The 22,033-nt window shown below is 44.4% G+C and overlaps 1 protein-coding gene and 1 long non-coding RNA gene across 2 annotated transcripts; both read left to right on the top strand.

The window, feature by feature from the left end:
• Positions 1-504: 504 nt before the first annotated feature.
• On the top strand, positions 505-1,088 carry LOC136494453 (uncharacterized). The gene is made up of 3 exons (XR_010768606.1): positions 505-544; positions 604-912; positions 986-1,088. It is a non-coding gene; the product is annotated as an uncharacterized lncRNA (long non-coding RNA).
• Positions 1,089-15,084: 13,996 nt separating this feature from the next.
• LOC136493069 (uncharacterized membrane protein At3g27390-like) lies at positions 15,085-20,223 on the top strand. Its single transcript, XM_066489108.1, has 9 exons — positions 15,085-15,641; positions 15,760-15,868; positions 16,109-16,304; positions 16,427-16,560; positions 16,964-17,252; positions 17,348-17,454; positions 17,567-17,732; positions 19,116-19,558; positions 19,711-20,223. The coding sequence occupies exons 1-9, from the start codon at positions 15,515-15,517 to the stop codon at positions 19,868-19,870; spliced, it is 1,731 nt and encodes a 576-aa protein (XP_066345205.1). The 5' UTR covers positions 15,085-15,514; the 3' UTR covers positions 19,871-20,223.
• Positions 20,224-22,033: the final 1,810 nt, after the last annotated feature.

Genomic DNA, 22,033 nt, shown 5'->3' with positions numbered 1-22,033 from the left:
CCACCTGGACACCAATATCTTTCATCACCGAGTCATACAAGCAATGGTGGCGAGAGTGGAAAGAGCAACTGTTCGCGACTTCTGCTCACACATATCGGCACATGATCGATTCTGAATATGCCATCCCTGACGACGCGGTAAGTTTCCTTGAACTCCCTTCTGCTTTTCCTTTCATTTATCAGTAACTGATTCCCTTGTAACAGGTTAACAACCCAGCACCATCGGTGAGCAAAAGTGGGAAACCCTTCAACCTCCGGCCTGTTTCCCCAACATCGCCGATCGGCTACAACGCTCCCACCTTAGCCGCTTTGACCCACCAGAAGATTCGTACCAAGACCATCACTTCTAAGTCCAAATTGGCTACATCCAGGGCTACCCCATCGGCCGCTGCTACAACCTTGGTCAAAGCCTTTAAGGTAACAACCTTGTTTATTTTCACTTATGCCGATCACAAACTATATTAACCTTAATCATCAGGGGGTAAGAGCTGCTACGGGATCAGTCATCGGCAATTCCGCCGATATCAAGCACCACTCCTTCAGAGGTAGCTTCTTGACTTTACATTTTATCTGTTAAATATCATATCTTACACTTGTTTTGCAGCAACAATTGGGTACATCGGCAAACGTACCAGATGCCCAAGCTTCACAACCAACAAGTGTCGATGCCCCCCAGCCAATCGTTGCCGATGTCCAAGCAAAGCGCAAAGCTTCAACAGATACTGAAGCACAGCCAAAACGACAAAGGTCTATGCCGATCCCTACATCTGCCCCAATGTCATCGGTCATCATACCTCAAGAGCCCACCACCGATGAAGTCACAGAGGATATCCCATCGGCAAGCTCAGCCGATCCACACGACATACTCCAGGTTGCTTCCTCCAGTCAAGCACAGGAAATTGCCTTGAAACAGGTAAACCGATCAACCTATCTGATTTTACAATACTCATACTTACCCCTGATTGATCTCCTTGTCTTTCTCTCAGGAACAAGATTCCCCGAACAGCCTATTTTCCTTTGCCATTGACATTTCTGACGACGATGGAGAGGAAACAAGTTCTTCCCTTGCACTGGGAACAATATCGGCAGAGACTAAATCCAAGTTGGAAACCCTCCTGAACTTGCTACAGCAAAGGTACCGCCCAACTGGTAGATGACTCGGACCCCGCAAAGGCAATTTTCAAAACAATTCGTGGCCAGGTCCCTGCCGATGTTGAAGAAATACTCTTCCCAGCAGCTCACTTAGAAAGCCGTCAACTGCAATATCAACGGGCTGCTCAGCGCATTGCCGATAGAGCAGCTCAAGCTCAACTTAAAGAAGAGATGCTACAACTGAAACAAATCGCTGATGAGAAGCACAAGGGCATCGTCAACTTGCAGACTTCGGGTGCTGCACTTAAGCAGAAAATCTTGGATCTATCGGCAAGGAAGGCAGCTCTATTGGCCTGAATTGAAAGAAATCGATGCAGCCTTAACTCATGCTCAACAAGAAGAAAGCCAGCTACCCAATGCCGTCAAAGCCCTTCAGCAAGAAAGAGATATCCAAGCTCGCAAAGCTTTAGCCATGAAGAAGAAACTCAAGCCTGTGGAGGGTGCTGCCGATGACGATATCAAAGAAATGGAAGAAGCCGACCAGATTCGCCTGCGTGCGATATTAGCTATCCAATCCTTGCTGAACGTGTAATCTTATTTATTGTATCGGCACTTTATGAGACATTGATACCCTTGCATAATTCTAGCCGATAGTACTGTTATCGGCACTTATACTTTTATGCATCTGTCCAGATACTAGGGTAATATTTCTTTAAATATTTTCCATTTAACGCTCTGGGAAACACAACCCCTTCGAGGGTTTCTAAAATATATGCATTACCAGGAATAGACTGATTTATCCGATATGGACCTTCCCAATTAGGAGACCACTTTCCAAACTTTGAACTTTTAGTCCCAATCGGTAAAATCAATTTCCAGACCAGATCTCCATCGGCAAACTCTTTTACTTTCACCTTCTTGTCATACCATCTAGCTACTCTTTTCTTATTTTCTTCAATACTAACTAAAGCCCTTAACCGATGACCCGCCACATCTTCCAACTCATCTTTCATAAGAGTATTATACTCATCGGCTGTCAGCTGATTTTGAGAACGTATTCGTCTAGAGCCAACCTTAATTTCCCAAGGCAACACTGCATCGTGTCCATATACTAACTGATAAGGCGTTACTTTGGTTGCACCATGGCATGACATCCGATATGACCACAAGGCTTCATTTAATACTGTATGCCACCTCCTAGGATTTTCTTCAATTTTGCGCTTAATGAGTTTGATGATCCCTTTGTTAGAAGCCTCAGCTTGACCATTAGCTTGAGCATAATATGGAGAAGAATTTAAAATTTTAATTCCCATACCTACAGCAAACTCATCAAATTCTCCTGATGTAAACATAGTACCCTGATCGGTAGTGATAGTCTGAGGAATACCAAATCGGTAAACAATATGCTCTTTCACAAAATCAATCATATTGACCGATGTCACCTTTTTTAAAGGAATTGCCTCAACCCACTTTGTGAAATAATCGGTAGCAACCAGAATAAATTTATGTCCTTTACTCGATGGCGGATAAATCTGACCAATGAGATCAATAGCCCATCCCCGGAACGGCCATGGTTTGATTATAGGATTCATAGCCGATGCAGGCGCTCTTTGAATATTACCAAACTTTTGACACCCCTGGCATCCCTTAAAATATTTAAAACAATCTTCAAGAATAGTCGGCCAATAGTACCCATTCCTTCTGATCATCCATTTCATCTTGAAAGCCGATTGATGTGCCCCACATACTCCTTCATGAATTTCACCCATCAAGCTTTTCGATTCATCATTGCTAACACATCTGAGTAAAACTCCATCTATAGTTCGATAATATAATTCATCATCGAGGAGCACATATTTGGTAGCTTGGAACCTTATACGTCTCTCAACCTTTCTACCTGGATCCTTTAAATAATCGACAATCTCTTTCCTCCAGTCATCGGTATCAACTGCCGATGTTAGCACTTCCTGAATGGCTGATACCCTGAAGCATGCTGAGCTAGTCGATTAGCTTCCTCATTATGCAATCGAGAGATATGTTCAAGACGAAAATCTCTAAATCCTTTCAACAATTGCAAACATCTTTCATAATACGAAATCAAAGCTTCACTTCGGCATTCATAAATTCCAGCTAATTGATTTATAACTAGCATAGAATCGCCAAAGATTTCAACAACATCGGCACGTATCTCCTTCAGCAATTCTAACCCCTTTATCAAGGCTTGGTATTCAGCTTGATTATTTGTCGCTGTAGCAACAATCGGCAACTGAAAACTCATACTTCTTTCCTTGAGGTGAAATTAACACAATGCCGATACCCTGCTCCTTCACCACATGTGGACCCATCGAAGAAAAGTGTCCAGGGAGCAATCCCCAGAGAATCCACCGTATTACAATGCTGAGTGACAAAATCAGCCATCACTTGCCCTTTAACTGCCTTAGTTGATTTGTAGCGTAGCTCAAATTCTGATAATGCTAAAATCCACTTTGCCGATTCTACCACTTAATATCGGCATCGACAGCATATACTTGACCACATCGTCTTTGCATATGACCGTACATTCGGCAGATAACAAATAATGCCTTAATTTGACACAAGAAAAGTATAAGCACAGACACAATTTCTCGATAGCCGAATACCTCGTCTCAGCATCCACTAATCTTCTGCTCAAATAATAAACAACACGCTCCTTCCCTTCAAATTCTTGAATAAGAGCTGAACCGATAACTGTATCATCAGCTGACAAATACAACCTGAAAGGCTTCCCATGTTGAGGTGGAACTAGCACTGGAGGATTTGATAAATATTTCTTAATTTCATCAAGGGCTAATTGCTGTTCAACTCCCCATACAAATTCCTGATCAGCTTTTAATTTAAGTAGTGGGCTGAAAGCCTTGATCTTACCCGACAGATTAGATATGAATCTTCTAATGAAATTAATCTTACCGATCAAAGATTGCAATTCAGTCTTATTGGCAGGAGCAATCACCTTGTTAATTGCATCAATAGACTTCCTACTGATTTCAATGCCCCGTTGATGCACCATAAAACCCAAGAATTGTCCTGCCGATACACCAAATGCACATTTATTAGGATTCATCTTCAATCCATGCCTCCTTGTGCACTCCAGTATCTTTCGCAGATCGGCTAAATGTGCTGTGATATCTCCAGACTTAATCACTACATCATCAATGTAGATCTCCACTAATGTGCCGATGTACTCATGAAAAATAAAGTTCATAGCCCTTTGATAAGTAGCACCGGCATTTTTCAAACCAAACGTCATGACTATCCACTCGAACAACCCCACATGTCCTGGACATCTGAAAGCAGTCTTGGGAATATCCTCCTCAGCCATGAATATTTGATTGTAACCTGCATTACCATCCATGAAGCTAATAATTTGATGTCCAGCCGCAGCATCAATCAACAAATCAGCAATCGGCATTGGATAGCCATCCATCGGTGTGGCTTTGTTGAGATTCCTGAAATCAATACAAACACGAAGTTTCCCATTTTTCTTATAAACAGGAACCACATTAGAGATCCACTCTGCGTATCGACATTGCCGAATAAACTTTGCTTCAATTAATTTAGTTATTTCGGCCTTAATGTCAGGAAGTACATTAGGGTTACATCGGCGCGCTGGCTGCTGATGTGGCCGAAATCCAGATTTGATAGGTAACCGATGTTCAACTATCGATCGGTCTAATCCAGGCATCTCAGTATAATCCCAAGCAAAACAATCTTTATATTCTTTTAACAAATCTGTTATTCGCTGCTTACACTTGGAATCTAACTTAGCACTAATAAAAGTAGGTCTTGACCTATCACCATCACCGATATCTACTTCTACTAAATCATCTGCCGATGTGAACCCTTGACCTAATTTTCCATCATCGGCAAACCTATCCATTAAAACTCCTCTTCAGAACCGACTGCTTGGATCGGTGGAATTTCATAATCAGCAACTCTAAGGAACTCTTTTTCCCAAGCTTCTCCTGATATGCATTTAGTTCGCTCATAAGTATCTGATTCTGCCGATGCGATGATATAAGAAGAATCACCAGGGACGACCTCAATCTTATCCCCAATCCATTGTACGAGGCATTGATGCATTGTAGAAGGAACACAACAATTAGCATGAATCCAATCCCTCCCTAGAAGCAGATTATATGCACCCTTGCCGTTGATAACAAAGAACGTCGTTGGCAAGGTTTTGCTGCCGATGGTCAATTCAACGCATACTGCCCCTTTAGCCGGTGACACATTGCCTTCAAAATCTTTCAACATCATATCGGTTTTGGTCAAGTCTTGATCTCCCTTACCAAGTTTCCGATACATCACGTAAGGCATAATATTAATCGCAGCCCCTCCATCAATAAGTACCTTAGACACAGGCTGCCCATCAACTCTGCCCTTCACAAATAAAGCCTTAAGATGCTGTCTCTCGTCATCGGTAGGTTTCTCAAAAACAGCCATCATTGGATCTAGCGTTAGCTGAGCTACTTGATCAGAGAAAACAACTTCTTCCTCATTATCAGATAGTGCCAGAAACTCCATCGGCAACATGAATACCATATTAACATCTGCCGATGGACCCTTATTTTTGTGTTTTACCTGCCACTGCTGATGACCAGGCCTTTCATTGGAGGAATTTTCCTCCTGGTATAAATCCTCCTGACGCTCACGTTGCATCCTCCTTCTCTGCGTCTTTGTCAGACCCTCTGGGCACCATCGAGGAAACTTGGTTTTCCAAACCGGCTGATAACAAGTCCTAGTTAGTTCTACGCGACGTATATTAGGGTCCCTGTAGAATATCTCCTCATCGGGAACTCTTGCGTTTGCCATTTCCTCAAGCTCCTCTTGATTCCTTGGAAAATATCCAGCGCGTTTACCAAGCCTCTCATGTACACTAAGTCTGCCCCCCAGCCGATCATGCACTGATGCTCTGCCTTTGATCGGCTCGTTGATAGACAAACCCTGATTACCACGTTGAAACCTCCTTTCTGAACGATTGACTCCGTAATAACCATTACACTCAGGGCAATTTTCAACAGTTGGCAATTTAATACCTTCTTCCCAGCAATGGATGAAGAACGGACATCTCCAATGATCTTTATGTCGATTCCACTCTTCCTGACGTCTCATTTCTTGCTGTTGCCGATATCGGTCATTACGTTGACGCCAACCCTCCTGCTGCCTTCGATGAGTAATCACAATGCCAGGTCGAGGAGGTTTTTTGGAACTACTGCTTTCCCCTAGCAAACCCTTACTCTTTGCATCATCGGTAGTTATCCGATGTTGGGGGTCTACTGACGCGTTTTTCTCAGCAGCCTCTGACGTCAATACCTTGGTCTTTCCTTTGGCATCCAACATATTTGCTGGAAAAGGGTGTTGATCAATTTTCATCGGCTTCTGGGTCTTGGAAGTACCAAACTTAATTCTCCCAGATTCAATAGCCGATTGTAACTGTTGCCTGAATACCTTGCACTCATTTGTACTGTGTGAAGTTGCATTGTGCCATTTGCAGTACAAAATCTTCTTCAACTCTTCTGCCGATGGGATCACGTGATTAGGTGACAGCTTAATTTGGCCCTCTTGAAGCAGAAGATCAAATATTTTATCGGCCTTGGTGATATCAAAGGTAAACTTTTCTGGCTCTTTTTGACCAAAGGGACATGATATCGGCTTTTTATTCTTAACCCACTCAGCTAAGCCGATAACTGGTTCTTCATCAGAGTCAGAATCTCCTACTTCTTCAACAAATGATACCTTTTTACTCCAGTTCTTTTTAGGTTCAAAAACCCTAGTATCTTGATCAGAGATCCTTTGCACAAGATGACTGAGGCTTTCAAACTCCTGAGAAGCATATCTGTCCTTAAGATGTGGCAATAACCCCTGGAAAGCCAAATCGGCAAGCTGCCGATCATCCAGCACCAGGCTGTAGCACTTATTTTTTACATCTCGTAGCCTTTGTACAAAGCTCTCTACCGATTCATCATTACGCTGTCTCAATTTTACTAAATCGGTAAGCTTCTTTTCATGGATTCCAGCAAAGAAATACTTGTGGAATTGTTTTTCTAGATCAACCCAAGTAATAATAGAATTTGGTGGCAATGAAATGAACCATGTAAATGCTGATCCAGACAAAGATGATGAAAATAATCGAACTCTTAATTCATCTCTGTTAGCTGCCTCTCCACATTGAATAATGAAGCGATTGACATGTTCCATTGTTGATGTATCATCTTGCCCAGAGAATTTAGTGAAATCCGGTACCTTGTACCGATTTGGGAGAGGAATTAAATCGTATGCAGGAGGGTATGGAGTCCGATAAGAATAAGTATTGACCTTGGGCTTTATCCCAAACTGATCCTTCATAATCTCTGCTATCTTATCGGCCCAAAAAGCATCAGCCTCCTGCTGACGAACTGGTTGAATTTCTACAGGAGGTGCCTGCTGACATCCTTCCACATATCTTTGTGGCCCACGATCTCCAGCAATCGGCATATTTGCCGCTACTTGTGGTCCATTAACCTGTTGGAAAGGATTCATCGGCTGGGCTGCCGATGCTTGATTCTGGAAACCAGCTTGCACATGACCTTGTTGAATCCCTGCAACCTGCTGATTTCGCTGAACTGTATGTTGAACAGGTAACTGTCCTGACCAATCATTATTAGAACTCATCGGCACAAAACTTACCGATGGCTGGTAATTTGCTGATATTGTTGGATAATTATAACTGGTTTGAGGCATGAACTGAACCCCAGTTTGACTCATAGCAGGGGCTTTCTGCTGCATCGGCAGTACGCTCGCCGATGGACTTGAATTGAATGTTTGAATCATAGGCATCTGGAAACCTCCTGGAGTTGGTTGTACAGAAGTAGTTGCGGCATATTGAGGCACTTGAGCCATCGGCGAAACGGCCGATGATATAGGCGCTCTTCCTGCTGCATCAAATACTTGAGGTAATCTAGGATTGAAAGCAGATGACTCTGGAGGCATGCCATATCCCCACCAATTAGTAGGAATCTGGTTATTCTGAGACACAGGGCCTGACATAGCTGATGCCGATAGATCTGTATTAAGCTGAACTCGCCCTCCTGGTAACACCTGATCTGATTGTATCGGTGTAGATTGTATATTAGGTGAGCCTGCCAATACTGGAGGGGAAGTAACTTCTGTACCCACAACGGCCGAAGGAGCCGATGGAGTTTTGACAGATGCCGGCTCTGGTTGATGATAGGCAGGCCCAACAGTAATGTGGTGCCGCTTGTCCTTCTTTGAGAGTTCGAACCACAGCATTATGAACAGTATTGGACAGCACATTGGAATGATTAATCAAAGCATGATTTACTGCAGAATTAACCATCTCTTGAAGTTTACCAGGATTGGAGTCAAAGGTAACCTGCCGAGGCAACGGCAAATCTTGCTTCTGGATGACTTGTCCACTCTTGTTCAAGCTAAACGATCTCAGACAAAGCTGCTTGTATTCTTCTACAGCCTTTTCCATAGCCTGCCTCTGTTCTTCCTTGAGATCTTCTTCTGATACTGCGATAATGTTCCCTGGATCGATCTCGGAGTTGAACATATTGGTTGAAGCGTCCCACCGGGCGTGCCAAAAGATGTGTTGATGCAAAAGTGATCTGCAAACACAAAGGGCTAATACCCGAATCGATATCCAAAGCGTGCCAGTCGATTTGACCTGCTAATCGACAAGGATGAAGAAACGAACACTTTGGTCCTGACAACAGCGATACGCCCGGAAGTCACGGCCAAGAGGTGCTCACGCGGAACTCGAGAATCGCCGAAGATCGCACTGAAGCGATGCAGCTCGCCGAATCAATGAGAACTCGTAAAAAGGAAAATATGCAAATTGACGAAGTCGCCGAAAAGTAGATGCAAATAGGAGTAAAAGTTGGTTTTGATATTGATTGATATATTTTATTACATTGCCCCTTACTCCATATTTATACCCTGATCTAAAGAGACACAACCAAACACAACTAGGACACCTAATCCCATATCTAAGGAAACACGTGACTCTTACACGAATCATAACCTAACAAATACAGAAAAGGAAATCAACTCCTATCTATTTCCCTGTCCGCCTCAATTACGATGGAAATCTCACTGTCCTCCTTCCCATCGGCATACTCCCTATTTCATCGGCAGTAGGCTTCAAGTCTTCCTTCATCGGCATACTCCCTGCTTCATCGGCAGTAGTCTTCAAGTCTTCCTTCATCGGCATACTCCCTGTTTCATCGGTAGTAGTCTTTAAGTCTTCCTTCATCGGCATCGACAACAACTCCTCCAACCTCATCGGCAACGCCCGAGTCCAAATCAACCTTTCCATCGATCATCACCAACTATCGGCAACCATTTTTACAAACTGGCTTTCATTGGCTATCAAAGTATTCAATAACTTTCCCCTTGCCGATTGGTCCACTCCGATTATTTTGACACGTGCAAAAAACCGGTGTCAACAACCTCTTTTAGTCCACCAAACCAAACAGGGATGACTAAAGTTTAGCAGCTGGTTTAGCTGGCTAAAATTTAGCAGCTTCAATCCAAACATGGCCTTGATTCGCTTGGCGACGCTAGCAATAATCTGAGCACCAATAGAAAAAAGGCAGACACCGGATGGAATGATCAGCAGCAAGCCAGCAAATTTGCAAATACACTACTCGTAAAAGATTAACAGAAGATAACCAGGTTCTGTGTGCTTGGATGCATGGAGTGCATGCAGTCTGAACTGACCATTCAATTTGAACCTTCTCTCCTAAAATCCTAACTGCTGCTTGGATGGATGCCAATTGATTATCGGATGACGACGCCCATGGAGTTCTTTAATGCCTGCAGGAGGCTTATAGAGTGCGCAGCAAGGCAGCCTCGACAAGTCATCCCACGACACCACTGCCTTCTCCTTGTCTGAGCGTCCGACGCCCGGTTCGTTTGAGGTACTTTCCAGCTATCAAATAACGTATTTCTCTCATAATATTTCAGCATAAGCATCAGCATACGTTAAATTTCAGCATAAACGAATAAGGTGTGACTCGCGTACGCGCGTCAACCTGCAGAGCGAGTACTCCTAGGCCATGTTTAGTTGGTCGAATTCGGCGCCGCCGGATTTACTGTAGCGCACTGTAGCGCACTGTAACATTTCGTTTGTATTTGGTAATAATTGTCCGATCGTTGATTAATTAGGCTCAAAACGTTCGTCTCGCAAAGTACAACCTAACTGTGCAATTAGTTTTTGATTTCGTCTACATTTAGTACTCCATACATGTACCACAAATTTGATGTGATGAGAAATCTTCTTTTTGCATAGTGCCAAAATTAAAAGTTAAAAGCAACTAAACATGGCCCTAGTAAAAAAAGGAAGGATGGCATCGTGTCTGAACTCTGAACATGCCACTGCCAAGGGGACGGAAGAAAAAACAAAGGGGATAACTGTACTCTTCACAGGGGATAACTGTATTCATCCCACATTCTCACCGAAACCCAACAAAGTCAGCAGCGGCAGGCTGCGACCGCGAGCTCTCTCCCTCTTCTCTTCATCATTTGCGTCCCAAGGCCTCGTTTAGATTGTAAAAAAATTTCAAACTGATGAATAGTAGTACTTTTGTCTTATTTAACAAATATTGTCCAATCGTGGACCAACTAGTCTCAAAAGATTCATCTCGTGATTTCGAACTAAACTGTACAATTAGTTATTTTTTTACCTACATTTAATACTCCATGCAAGCGGCTAAAAATTGATGTAATGGAGAGAGAGTGAAAAAACTTGGAATTTGGATGGCATCTAAACAAGGCCCAAGTTTCTGCAGGGCGAATCGGCAGATGTTTCCGTGGAAGCTTCTCCGCAATTGGGAGATTTATTTCTTCCTGCGCCGCCCGTGAGTTGTGACAGGAGCAGCAGCCGGAGAAATTTCCAAATATTGGTCTAGTGGCTAGTGCTACGTACTCCTATCCGTTAATTTGTTGGTTACGCGAGCGAACCGTTTGTTGCTGTTGGGGCTCAATTGTGTGTGCTGTCGCAGCCGGCAGTTTATTTTATCCGGAACTGACTCTGGTGGTTACGCTTACGCATCATTGGTTCTACTTCTACAACGGGTACCGTGACTCTCTCTCTCTCTCTCAAAAAAAAAAGAAGAACAGGTACAGTGAGCTGCGGAGTCTTGACTTCCACGGAGGGGGAAAAAAGGCTGTGTCCAGTAGGTAATAGCACGTGTGACTTGTGAGTTGTGATCATCCACCTCACCTGTTCACTTATAAGCCAGTCAATTGTGTTTTTCTCTCACGATAAATCAGCATCAGCTGAACTTATCAGCTCAGAAACCCACCAACGAACAAGCTGCAGGTAATATACTGTAACGATCGTATACTCTGATGTCATGTCAGGATATAGGAGTATGTGTTTACTTGCGCTTTTCTCTATGAAGGGATGATGTTACCTATGGTCTTCACGCGCCGTGCCACATCCATGACTGTCACACCTTATCAATGTTTCTAATTGGTTGATGGCGCATGTTCGACGGCCGTAGTAAAGTTCACTACAAGTGTGGCACCGTCATAATCACTGATGGCAAAGTGAGGCTAGGGACCAAAGACACTCTGAGTTTAGCATTTTGCAACAAAACCTATCGAGGTTCCAATCGGCGTTGGGGTCCCCTAGTTTATGCAGCCTCATGACCAGGCATAAGCCCCCACGGTACTCGTTTGGATCCAGAGCGATTTTAAGAATCCCGATAGAAAAAATCACAAAATCCTAGAATCTTATCAAAGACCCATTCGAGAGGATTCTAGCACACATGCACAAAGAATGCAAGAAACATTAGAGATTTTTTTTAATCTAGAATTCGAATTTTAGAATCCTATCAAACATGCCGCTCGTAGTACTCCTGCCTCCGTCGTGATGGAGGCATGCTGCAGCTCCGGCTCGGCAGGACTGCAGGCACAGCGGCACGTAGCCACGGACGCGCCATGTTCCAGGACACAGTTGTCGTGTGCACGTGTCAGCCGCTTGTGGGAGTGTAGCAGGACTTGCAGAGGTCCAGGAGCACTGCAGTGGCCACTGGGGTAAGGGCCAGCAGCACTGCACGTCTGCACCAGGCACCAGCACCTGGTAGCGGCAGCGGAGGCTGACACACAGCAGAGTCCAGGGAAAGCGTGCGAGGCCCGGACAAATCGGTCTCCATCCTCCAACTCCAAGGACGCGGCCGCGGGGGGCCGACGTGCCGCCTGACGCCGTTACCGGCTACCGCCGGCGCGCTGATGAGGTTGCCCTGGACCCCGGGCTGCGGTAATGGCCCCGATCGACGCGTTGAAATTTGGCTGAATTCGATGAAAAATAGTATTTTAGCTGAATTGTTACGAGAGAAAAATATTATTTTAATTAAAAAAAAATAAGTTAAATAGTATAAATTATAAGATAAACTGAACGGGGCAACGACAAAGCAACCACTCCCTATTATCTATACTGATGATTGTGATTGATGAGGGCATTCTGCCATCTAGTACTGCGCTGGAGTAGTTCGATCGGGCGATGTATTTGACGGGCTGACGACGGTTGATCAGGTCAGGTATAAACGAGACAAATACATGAGTGTAGAGCAGCTGGCCAACTGGCGGCCAAGTCAATGTAACCTAAAGATTGAAAATGTACGGATTGCCAAAAAAAAAACTAGTCCTGCCCTATTTTGGCAACTACTCGAATACCTATTTAATTGATTATACGCGCGCCAGAGCTGGCGCAACAGTTGGCATAAAAGGACTAGATAGGGAAGTGATGGTGTGGTACTCGAGACTACCAGCTCGTTCGGCTGGTTAACTTTTTTTTTAGTTGAAGCAATATTTTTGTCGAATAAAAAACCCGCTGCTACCATGTTTTTAGTTGCTACAGTGCAAAATTAATGTCGGCCGAACAGCTCGTACTCCCCCCCCCCCCTCCCCCCCTAACAACAGAAATGACAAACGTTTGATGACAGCATCTGGGACGAGTTTTCGTGGCAAAAGTAGCTGCCTATGCTTCGTATCACACTCCACGTATATAAGCTAATTATTATGTAGTGTCTATATATATATATCACCCATTGGGTCATTAGTGGTAAATAAGTCGGATATACGCGGTACTTTTAGTAATAATGGTGTTGCGGTGATTTTCAAGCTCTTTAAATTGTTGTTAGTTCAGATTATTTTTAGGATATGCCTATAAAATAATATAATAAGTAAGAATCACGTGTGTCCTTTCAACCTAGAAGCTTCTTTTATCGAGCTACTACGATTCGGGTTCTGCACACCGGAATGATTATTTTCTTGCCAAGACAGCCTGTTCGCTTGTTGGTTTCAGCCAGCCTAAACCAGCTAGCCAACAATGTTTTCCTCTCACAACAAATCAGCACCAGCCAGCTCAAACCAGCCCAGAAACCAACCAGCGAACAGGCCGAAAAAAGAAAGAGCCCCATTTCGACTGGAAAATGTGAGTACTATGTTTTAGACAGTTTATTATCCAACTCCCTCTATGAAAAGATCAAAACTCATTTAAGAAGCTTTTCACTCCCATGGTGTAGACATTTACTACCTGCTATTTTCCTCAAAGCATGAGGGAACAAGGCTATGCCTCAATGCCTTAACACATGGTCGTTGAAGTTCTTGGTTCCGCCGTAGCTCAGCTATCTACTCCCTTCATCCTAAAACACAAGATATTCGAACATTTAAGGACCAACTAAAGAGTATGATAAAAGATTAGCTTATCTTCACTAATTTGGCTGTCAACTTATTGCTTAATTTCCTAGTAACACATAACTTTAAAAGGCATGCATATATGTCACCGATTTCGGCTACCAATTACAAGAGTCATTTTGCACAAAATGTTGTTTTAAATACATGCATGTATCAGGTTTAATTGTTTAAAAGGCAAACACATATAGGTTGAGCAATATAGAATACCTTATGATTTCAGATAGAATTGTATTTTCTGATAGTAGGATTCTAGTGGGAAGTTTTTATCCACTTGGATCTTGTTTAGGTTGGATAGGGAATTTGAGAACTACTATCTAGATTCTCTTGATTTTTTAGATTTTCAAGTCTATCCATTGGAACACACTATAGAATATAGTATACTCCCTCTATTTCAAAATAATTGCACATTTTGATCCTTAAAAAGTCTTCTTTTAAAATAAAAAATGACTAGATATATAGAAAATAATATCAACATTGTATCACCAAATAAGTTCATTATGAAAAATATATTCCACGATCAATCTAGTGATACTTATCACGTATCAGAAATATTAGTATATTTGGTTAAACTTCCAAACATTCAACTACTCGAGAATGAGATACGCTTATTTTAGAGGTGAGAGTATTGGGTTAGATAGGGATTTTTTAATAAAATCATTAGATTTGCTTTGATAATTTAATGTCAATTTTGGCAGAAAATATGTATGCGTGAATGCGTTAAAAAATGTATGCGTGCACGTACGTGTGGTTGGATACACCCATACAGGTTCTAGTATGTACACTGGTGTGCATGCTATAAGGGACCTGTTTGGAACACTAGAAAATTTCCATGTTTCTATGTTTTTTTCTGTAAAATTAAACTCTGTAAAATTCATGTGTTCCAAAAGCATTAACCACTTTCGTCAACGCTCTAGAGGCAGAGAATCTCGAAGACCAGAGCCAGAGATTAATCCCAGCACGCATTATGAGCATGCCTGTCAATTCACCCATCGCATGCGGTTGTGGATAAACCCTGGCGATCGTGTCATGTCAACCTTTACCTGCCGTGCCGTGCCGTTAACTCTGACCTCTCTTGGTCTCGCTGAACGCCGTCAGGCGTCAGCCCGTCACTCACCCAGGGCCCACCGAAGGCACAGACAAAAAAAAAAAAAAAAAACTAGCCACAAGCCAAAAGGCTGCTTGCAGCTTGGCAGTTATAATAACAACAGAAAAATAATCCCGATAAAAAAAAAAGGGAGAGGCAAAAGCGAAAACCCCTCCTTCTCCCGCAAGAACTCGAGCGGTAGCGTGGCCGCGGCAGCCGGTTTGACCCGCCCGCGAGCTTATAAGCGGTTTCTCCGGGAACGTCTTGTCACGCAAGTCGCTCGAGTTTTCCCGCGCCGGCTGCCTCCGCCTGCTTCCTCGGTCTCAGATTCCCGCGTTCGAAAGCGAGGGACCGACCGGACGGCGGGCGGAGTACGCTTCTTTCTCTCATTCCCTGTCCTTGTCTCTCGTGCTCTCCGTCCGTTCCGTTCCGTTCCGGCAAAAGCGGCCCGCGAAGATAGTTTGGGAATCGCTGTTCGTTTCTTGATTCCGGCGGAGGAGGAGGCCGTGCATGTGAGGGCGGCGCCGCGCGCGGCCTCGGATTCGGACAGAGCGTCCGTCGGCCCGACCCCGACGGCGGCGGCGGCCGACCGATGGAGTCCGTGAAGGGGTGGGTGGCGGCCAACTACGCGGAGGCCATGGCGTCGATGCAGCACTCGCTGCGCGTCGCCTACGTGGTCTTCTCCTTCTGCGCCGCCTTCTTCCTCGGCGGCATCAAAGGCACGCCCTTTCTTGTAATCAATCGCGTCTTGCCTTGCCATGTTCTGATTTGGAGCCTTGCTTTGCTTGCTTGAGCGTGTTCTTATTTTTGTTGCCGCCTTCTCAAATGGATGTGCAGCGATGGTGGTCGGACCCGTTGCCGCCGCGCTGATGATAGTGGGCAACGTCGGCGTCATACTCGTGCTCTTCCCGGCGCACGTCTGGTGGACAATCTACTCGCTCGTCAAGTAAGGCGGCCAGCAACTAGTTCTTGTGTTCTTGCTTTGATTATCTACTCCATTCCATTCCAGCAAAATCCGTTGTTGTTTTTTTCCTGTTCGATACTTCTGAATAATAAATTTGATTTTCTTGCACTTTTATTTCTTTCCAAAATTCCTTCTGTCGCCAATTGCATCTTCTCGAGACCAATAGATGATCATACTGTTTGACTGATCGTTGTTGCCTTGCAATCTGCATTCGCAATCCAGGACTGACCGTATCAACGCGGGCCTGAAATTAGCCGTGCTCTTCGCGCTGCCCGTGCTGTTCGGCCTCTGGCTGGGGCTCGGCATCTTCGGCAGCGCGCTGGTGGCTCTCGGCTACGGCTTCTTCACGCCGTGGATCTCCACCTTCGAGGCGTTCCGGCAGGAAAGCGAGGCCAAGAAGTTCGTGCACGGCATTGTGGTAAGACATAGTATCAGACATCAGATCATCTCCTGCACGACGCAGGTCAAAATATTCAGGTCCCCGCAGCTGTTAACCATGCCTCCCAACAACACTGTCTGAGATGGTTCTGGTTTGAGCAGGACGGGACGTGGGGCACGATCAAGGGCAGCTGCACGGTGGTTAGGGACTTCGCCGACATATGCTTCCACTCCTACCCCATCTACCTCAAGGAGCTGCGCGAGTGCTGCCAGAATCGTGAGCCCCATTCGATGAGGTATCTATCTGTCCTCCCACTAGCCACCATTCTTTCGGTTGTTTTAGGATTAGCTCTGTGCTGTGTAATCCTCGTGACAAGGATGGGATTGTCATGACAAGGACGTCATTAGCCTTTTGCCATAAAATACCCTGCTCTGGCAGTGTGTCATGTGTCGTGTTAGTGTTACTTAAGTATATTCTCTACAAATTCTATCATTATGAATCATTTTTTTTTGGCATGATCTCACACTGTAGTTGCTTGAAATTGAAACTTAACATTGTAATTGTTAGATTACCGCAATAAAATAAAATGTACTGCTGGTTGTGGATGCTATTTTTTTTTCAAAAGGATGGCAAGAGATCACTGTGAATTATATTAGAGTCTTATGGGTATAACAATCTTCTTAATGTTGTTCTTGTAGGTTGCTTGATGTGCCCTCATGTATAGTTGTTGCTCTCCTGGGGCTAGTCGTTGACATACCGCTTTACACAGTGATTGCGCTGATCAAGAGCCCCTATATGCTCTTCAAAGGTTGGCAGAGGCTGCTGCATGACCTTATAAGCCGAGAAGGCCCGTTCCTTGAAACAGTTTGCGTGCCAATCGCTGGCCTGGCTATCCTTTTCTGGCCACTGGTGGTGGTTGGGAGCGTTCTGTTGGCTATCGTCTCAAGCATTTTCGTGGGGCTCTACGGAGCAGTCATCGTTTTCCAGGTTGCTAGATTATTAACAATTTGCTAAACTCACAATGTTTGTGTGAATGATTTTATGATGCAAGTACTTACAATTTTTGTACCTTACTGTCGCAGGAGAAGTCCTTCCAAAGGGGAGTTTCATATGTTGTGGCCATGGTTGCGGAGTTTGATGAGTACACCAATGACTGGCTTTACCTCCGCGAAGGAACAGTTCTCCCAAAGTACTGCATTTCCCCTTGATTGTTCCAATCTGACAATCCTGATGTCCTTTATCATGTGCTGCTTCCTTGCTGTGCAATTGTTTAACCTTTTGTGTTTTGGAAAAAAAAACAGGCCGTCCTATAGAAAGAGAAAATCATCCAACTCCACAGAATTCTCAGTCAGAACAAATGCCTCTGTCAAAGGAACTGGTCCCAGTGAAGCACCGGCAATGTTGGTTCCGAATTTGGCTCCTGCAAGATCAGTAAGAGAGGCTATACAGGAAGTCAAAATGGTCCAGGTATGTTCCTTTCATGTCATTCCATTTCCCAGCTTGTCTACAGTCTGCATGAAAAATTTTCAGACACATCCTTGATTCGCACTTTCACCTTAGAAAAAATTGTAATACTCACTGCAAACTTGGAAAAAAACGCATGTTCCATGTCCTCCTGTGTAACTATCCGGTAGTTGTATTTCAGTCATTTTATGACTAGTGAGTTAACATATTCAGTAGTCCTCCAGCATATTTTGAAGAGGGAAATGCTCCAACCCTTTCAATGTTTCCCCTGTCTTCAGAGTAAAGACAGTGCTGACAGATTTCAAAGGGCACATTCCTTATTTCCTTCTACAGTACTTTATGTGTGTTAACGACACAAAATAAAGACACACCCTTTTTTCTAGCTGTGTCCATGCTATCTTCTGTATCCAAGAAAGTTATTTTCATGAATGGAACTATAATGCTCCAAGTAGGGGATAGCAAGACAAATTTGCGTTGCTGTTGTCACGCTTTCTTCGGTAGGTGAGCCAGTTCTAGTTGAGGAAATGGGATAAATGATATGGGCATGCAAAGAGTATGTACAGGTAGACAGTTTAATTGTTGCATTGATGGTACCATAGATAAGGATGGCAACGGGTCGGGTTCGGATCGGGTGGAGTCTCCGTGCACCCAAAACCGAAACCCGAAATCAAAACCCGAATCCGCCCCGAAAACCGATTCGGGTGGAAATCCATCACCAAAACCAAACCCGCGGATACCCGAAACCCGAACGGATACCCGAAACCCGAATGGATACCCGAAACCCGCGGATATATATACACATATTCACATGTATAAACAAGAGGCAACAAATAATAAATATTTTCATGAGTCAACTTTAAATAAATTTAATAATCTAAGTAAACAAATTATTATTAGTATATTATAAAACATGAGTTTTAATTCCAAATGATTTATTTCGGATATCCAATGGATATCCACGGGTGGAAAACCAAACTCGAAACCGAACCCGATTGGTTTTGGGGCTCCGAACCCGAAAACCGTGGGTGAAAAACCATCTCCAAACCCGAACCCGCTAGAACCCGAAACCCGCGGATATCCGCCCCAAACCCTATCCGTTGCCATCCTTAACCATAGAGTATAGATTAGGCGAGCTAGTTCTAAGTGAAGCAATATCATGATTCACCAATGAAAGGAACCTCACAAGAGATGCAACTGCTGTGCATTTTATATGCGTGTTTGCTTTATACTGTAGCTAACTGTAAAGAACTGTAACAAGCACTTTGGCTTACTCTACATAAAGAGAGACAATAACACAGTCAATCTACAATTCCATGTCATGCTTCGCCTGGAATTTCATCGAGTTAAAAGACGCCTGAAGTCCTAATTTGGTTCCTGGCTTTGCAGATTTGGGAAAACATGATGAAGTCATGCGAACAGAGGGGCAGGGACCTTCTGAACCTGAATGTCATAACGACCGCCGGCCTGACAGAGTGGTTAAGGGCAAAGGAGAGCGGCCACGAGACCATAAGTCTGGGCCTGCCTTCGTACAGCCTGCTGTGCACCGTGCTGCAATCGATCAAGGCCGGCTCCGGTGGGCTGGTGCTGGACAACTTCGAGGTCAACCAGCACAACAGGCCGCAGGACCGGCTGCTGGACTGGTTCTTCCACCCCGTGCTGGTGCTGAAAGAGCAGATACAGGCGCTGAGGATGACCGAGGAGGAAGTGAGGTTCCTGGAGAAGCTGACTGTTTTCGTTGGCAACTCCGCTAGCACTGGTGGGTGGGATAATGGCGCCGTGATGCCCCAGGATCCTGTGAGGTTGGCACAGATTCAGGCCATCAGTAGAAGGTATGCATGCTGCATCTTCTTCCTATGCGTGCTGAATGAGGACAATGGTTTCTGCTCATTTCAGTAGAACTGTTGACATCCACTTCATGACATTGTGTGCTGAAGTTTGTGCCATTTCTCCATGTTCTAAATGCTGCCGGTTTCTTTTGCAGGCTGGTTGGAATTGTGAGGAGCCTGTCGAAGTTCCCGACGTACAGGAGGAGATACAGGCACGTTGTGAAGCTGCTCATCGCCTACTCCATCGAGAGGGAAAGCTCGTCGGCTTCAGGGCACTCGGTCTCTTACTTTGAGATAACACAGCTGGATGTGTAATTTGTGAAACAAGCAATCTCCGATTGTAATTAAGCTGTTTCTAGAATCAGGTAGCTCCAGTTCCTTTGTTTTTTCGTCCCCCTTCAGTAAATATCTTTCGCACACCGTTGTCAGTGCCTTCGTGTGTTTCAACTTTCAAGCCTAGTGAGGTTTTTGTAGAACACTAGTCGTTGCAGGAGATAGGCGCTCCATTGTCCATTGCAGATGCTGATCAGGCGTGTTCACGTGCCAAAGCTTCAGAGTTCAGACATAAGTCAGCCGCTGCACTGCTCAATTGTACACATTTTCTTTTGTACTGTATATAGCCTGTCGATCCAATGCACATGTGCTGTTCTTTTGTATCTCTTCCAAAGCTGTGCAGCCTTTTGTCACACGGTTCATCGAGTCCCTGTCGAAAGCTGGCACGGTTGCACCTGGCATTACAGCAGCAAGCGAGAATTCGTAGTAGTCGTAGAGTCTGCTGTCTGCCGGCTGCCGGTGCTTAAACCAATAAAAAATCTTGGGCATGTGCAAGCGTGCCCCGACTTGGAAGTAATCCAGCTCAGCTGCCATCCAGAACCAACAGCCGGATCAGCCTCATCCGTTCCTGGCTATAAAGTATAAACACCCAGATTTTCTCCTCCTCTCGGCTAATCCCGGCGAGATTCACGGAGGATTAAGCCCGTCTGTCCTTGACTCGTCTCGTCTGGTAGTGGTAGCACAACTTTCTTGTGTGCCCCGGCCCGGCCATTTGGAGGTGTCAGGTGTGTACCAGCTGCGTTGCTGATACAGTGATACCAGCTGGACATCTCGGATTTGTCGTTGAAACTGGTGCCTGAAACTGTGATTGTTCTGATCACACATAGTTCGCGGTAATGCCCGGCCTGCTGTCACTAATAAATGTGTTTCAGTCGAGACCGTCGTCCGTCGTCGCCTGAAACTCCAATGAAATTCCTAGTGCATAGCGTTATCAACGGCAGTACAGCACGGTGACAGTAGGCGACGAGGTCTCGTGACTCTCGTCGGTCCGGTCGTCACACCCATGGCAGCGCGAGTCCCAAATGTTTGCCCATACCGCCGCAGTCGTTGCAGTCGGCGGCCGGCCTCCCACGCCACGGGCTCCGTCGTCTCTCCACCCACCATGGAGAACAACCACCAGGTCATAAACAACCACAAGAACTAGTAGTAGTATATAAAACACAGCAGGGCCCTTTCATCTTGGAAGAACATGTACAAGAGGGTTTTAATCAGTCCCGACCTCGAAAGTGAGGTGACAGGAATGGCACAAAAACGTTGCTGTTTTGGATCGAGTCATCAGTCATGGAGGCAGCAGCTCGCGTCGATCCCGCCAAATTGACGCGAGGCAGGAATGCCACAAAAACGTTGCTGTTTGGGTACGGTTCGCTCGAACTTATCAGCCTAGAATCTATAATATTTTTCTCTCACAACAAAACAGCTTCAATGGGCTTATCAGCCGGTTTAAGCCGCAACAGGCCATTGCCGCCGAACGAAAGCTCTTCTTGATTATCTTTGGCCTTTGCTTTCAAGTCTTAGAATAAATCAGGAAACATTTCCCGTTGACGCTGGCTTTCATCCTTAACAGTTAACCTAGTTCACGGGTGCTGAATTTTCTTTATCAATAAACTAGTCACATATCTTTCTTAAAATCTGTATTGTTTATAACTGAATTATCAAAGCATATATGTTATGATTTTTTAGTCAAAATACAATAAATCTACGTGTAGAAGCAACTAAGATACTTCATTACCACCTTTTGTCCCAAATTATAGGTCGTTTTGGCTTTTCTAGATGCTAGTTTTTGTTATGTACCTAGACATACAATACGTCTAGATACATAATAAAAGTTGTGTCTGAAAAGCCAAAACGACCTATAGATTAGAACAGAGGGAGTAATAAGATGTAACATCCTTGCTACCGCTATTTAATATGTAAATCATTCAGAAAACATCTATCGTGTTTGCTGAATAAAGGAAATTCAAATTAATGACATGCTCATTTCTCTCCCATGCATGTATATCTGGTCTATTTGGTGGAAGGCATCGTATATGTATACCAAACATACTCATACATATACTTTCTTATTATGTATTACATCTAGTTGTGATAGACTTCAGTAACCATTTACTCTATGCGATTTTCCATCCCTATTATAGTTTTACCCTT

The sequence above is a fragment of the Miscanthus floridulus genome, chromosome 11 (assembly GCF_019320115.1).
Source record: "Miscanthus floridulus cultivar M001 chromosome 11, ASM1932011v1, whole genome shotgun sequence".
In the NCBI taxonomy this organism is placed as follows: domain Eukaryota; kingdom Viridiplantae; phylum Streptophyta; class Magnoliopsida; order Poales; family Poaceae; genus Miscanthus; species Miscanthus floridulus.
The sequence above is the reverse complement of the archived record's forward strand: the minus strand, read 5'-3'. Positions and strand labels throughout refer to the sequence as shown.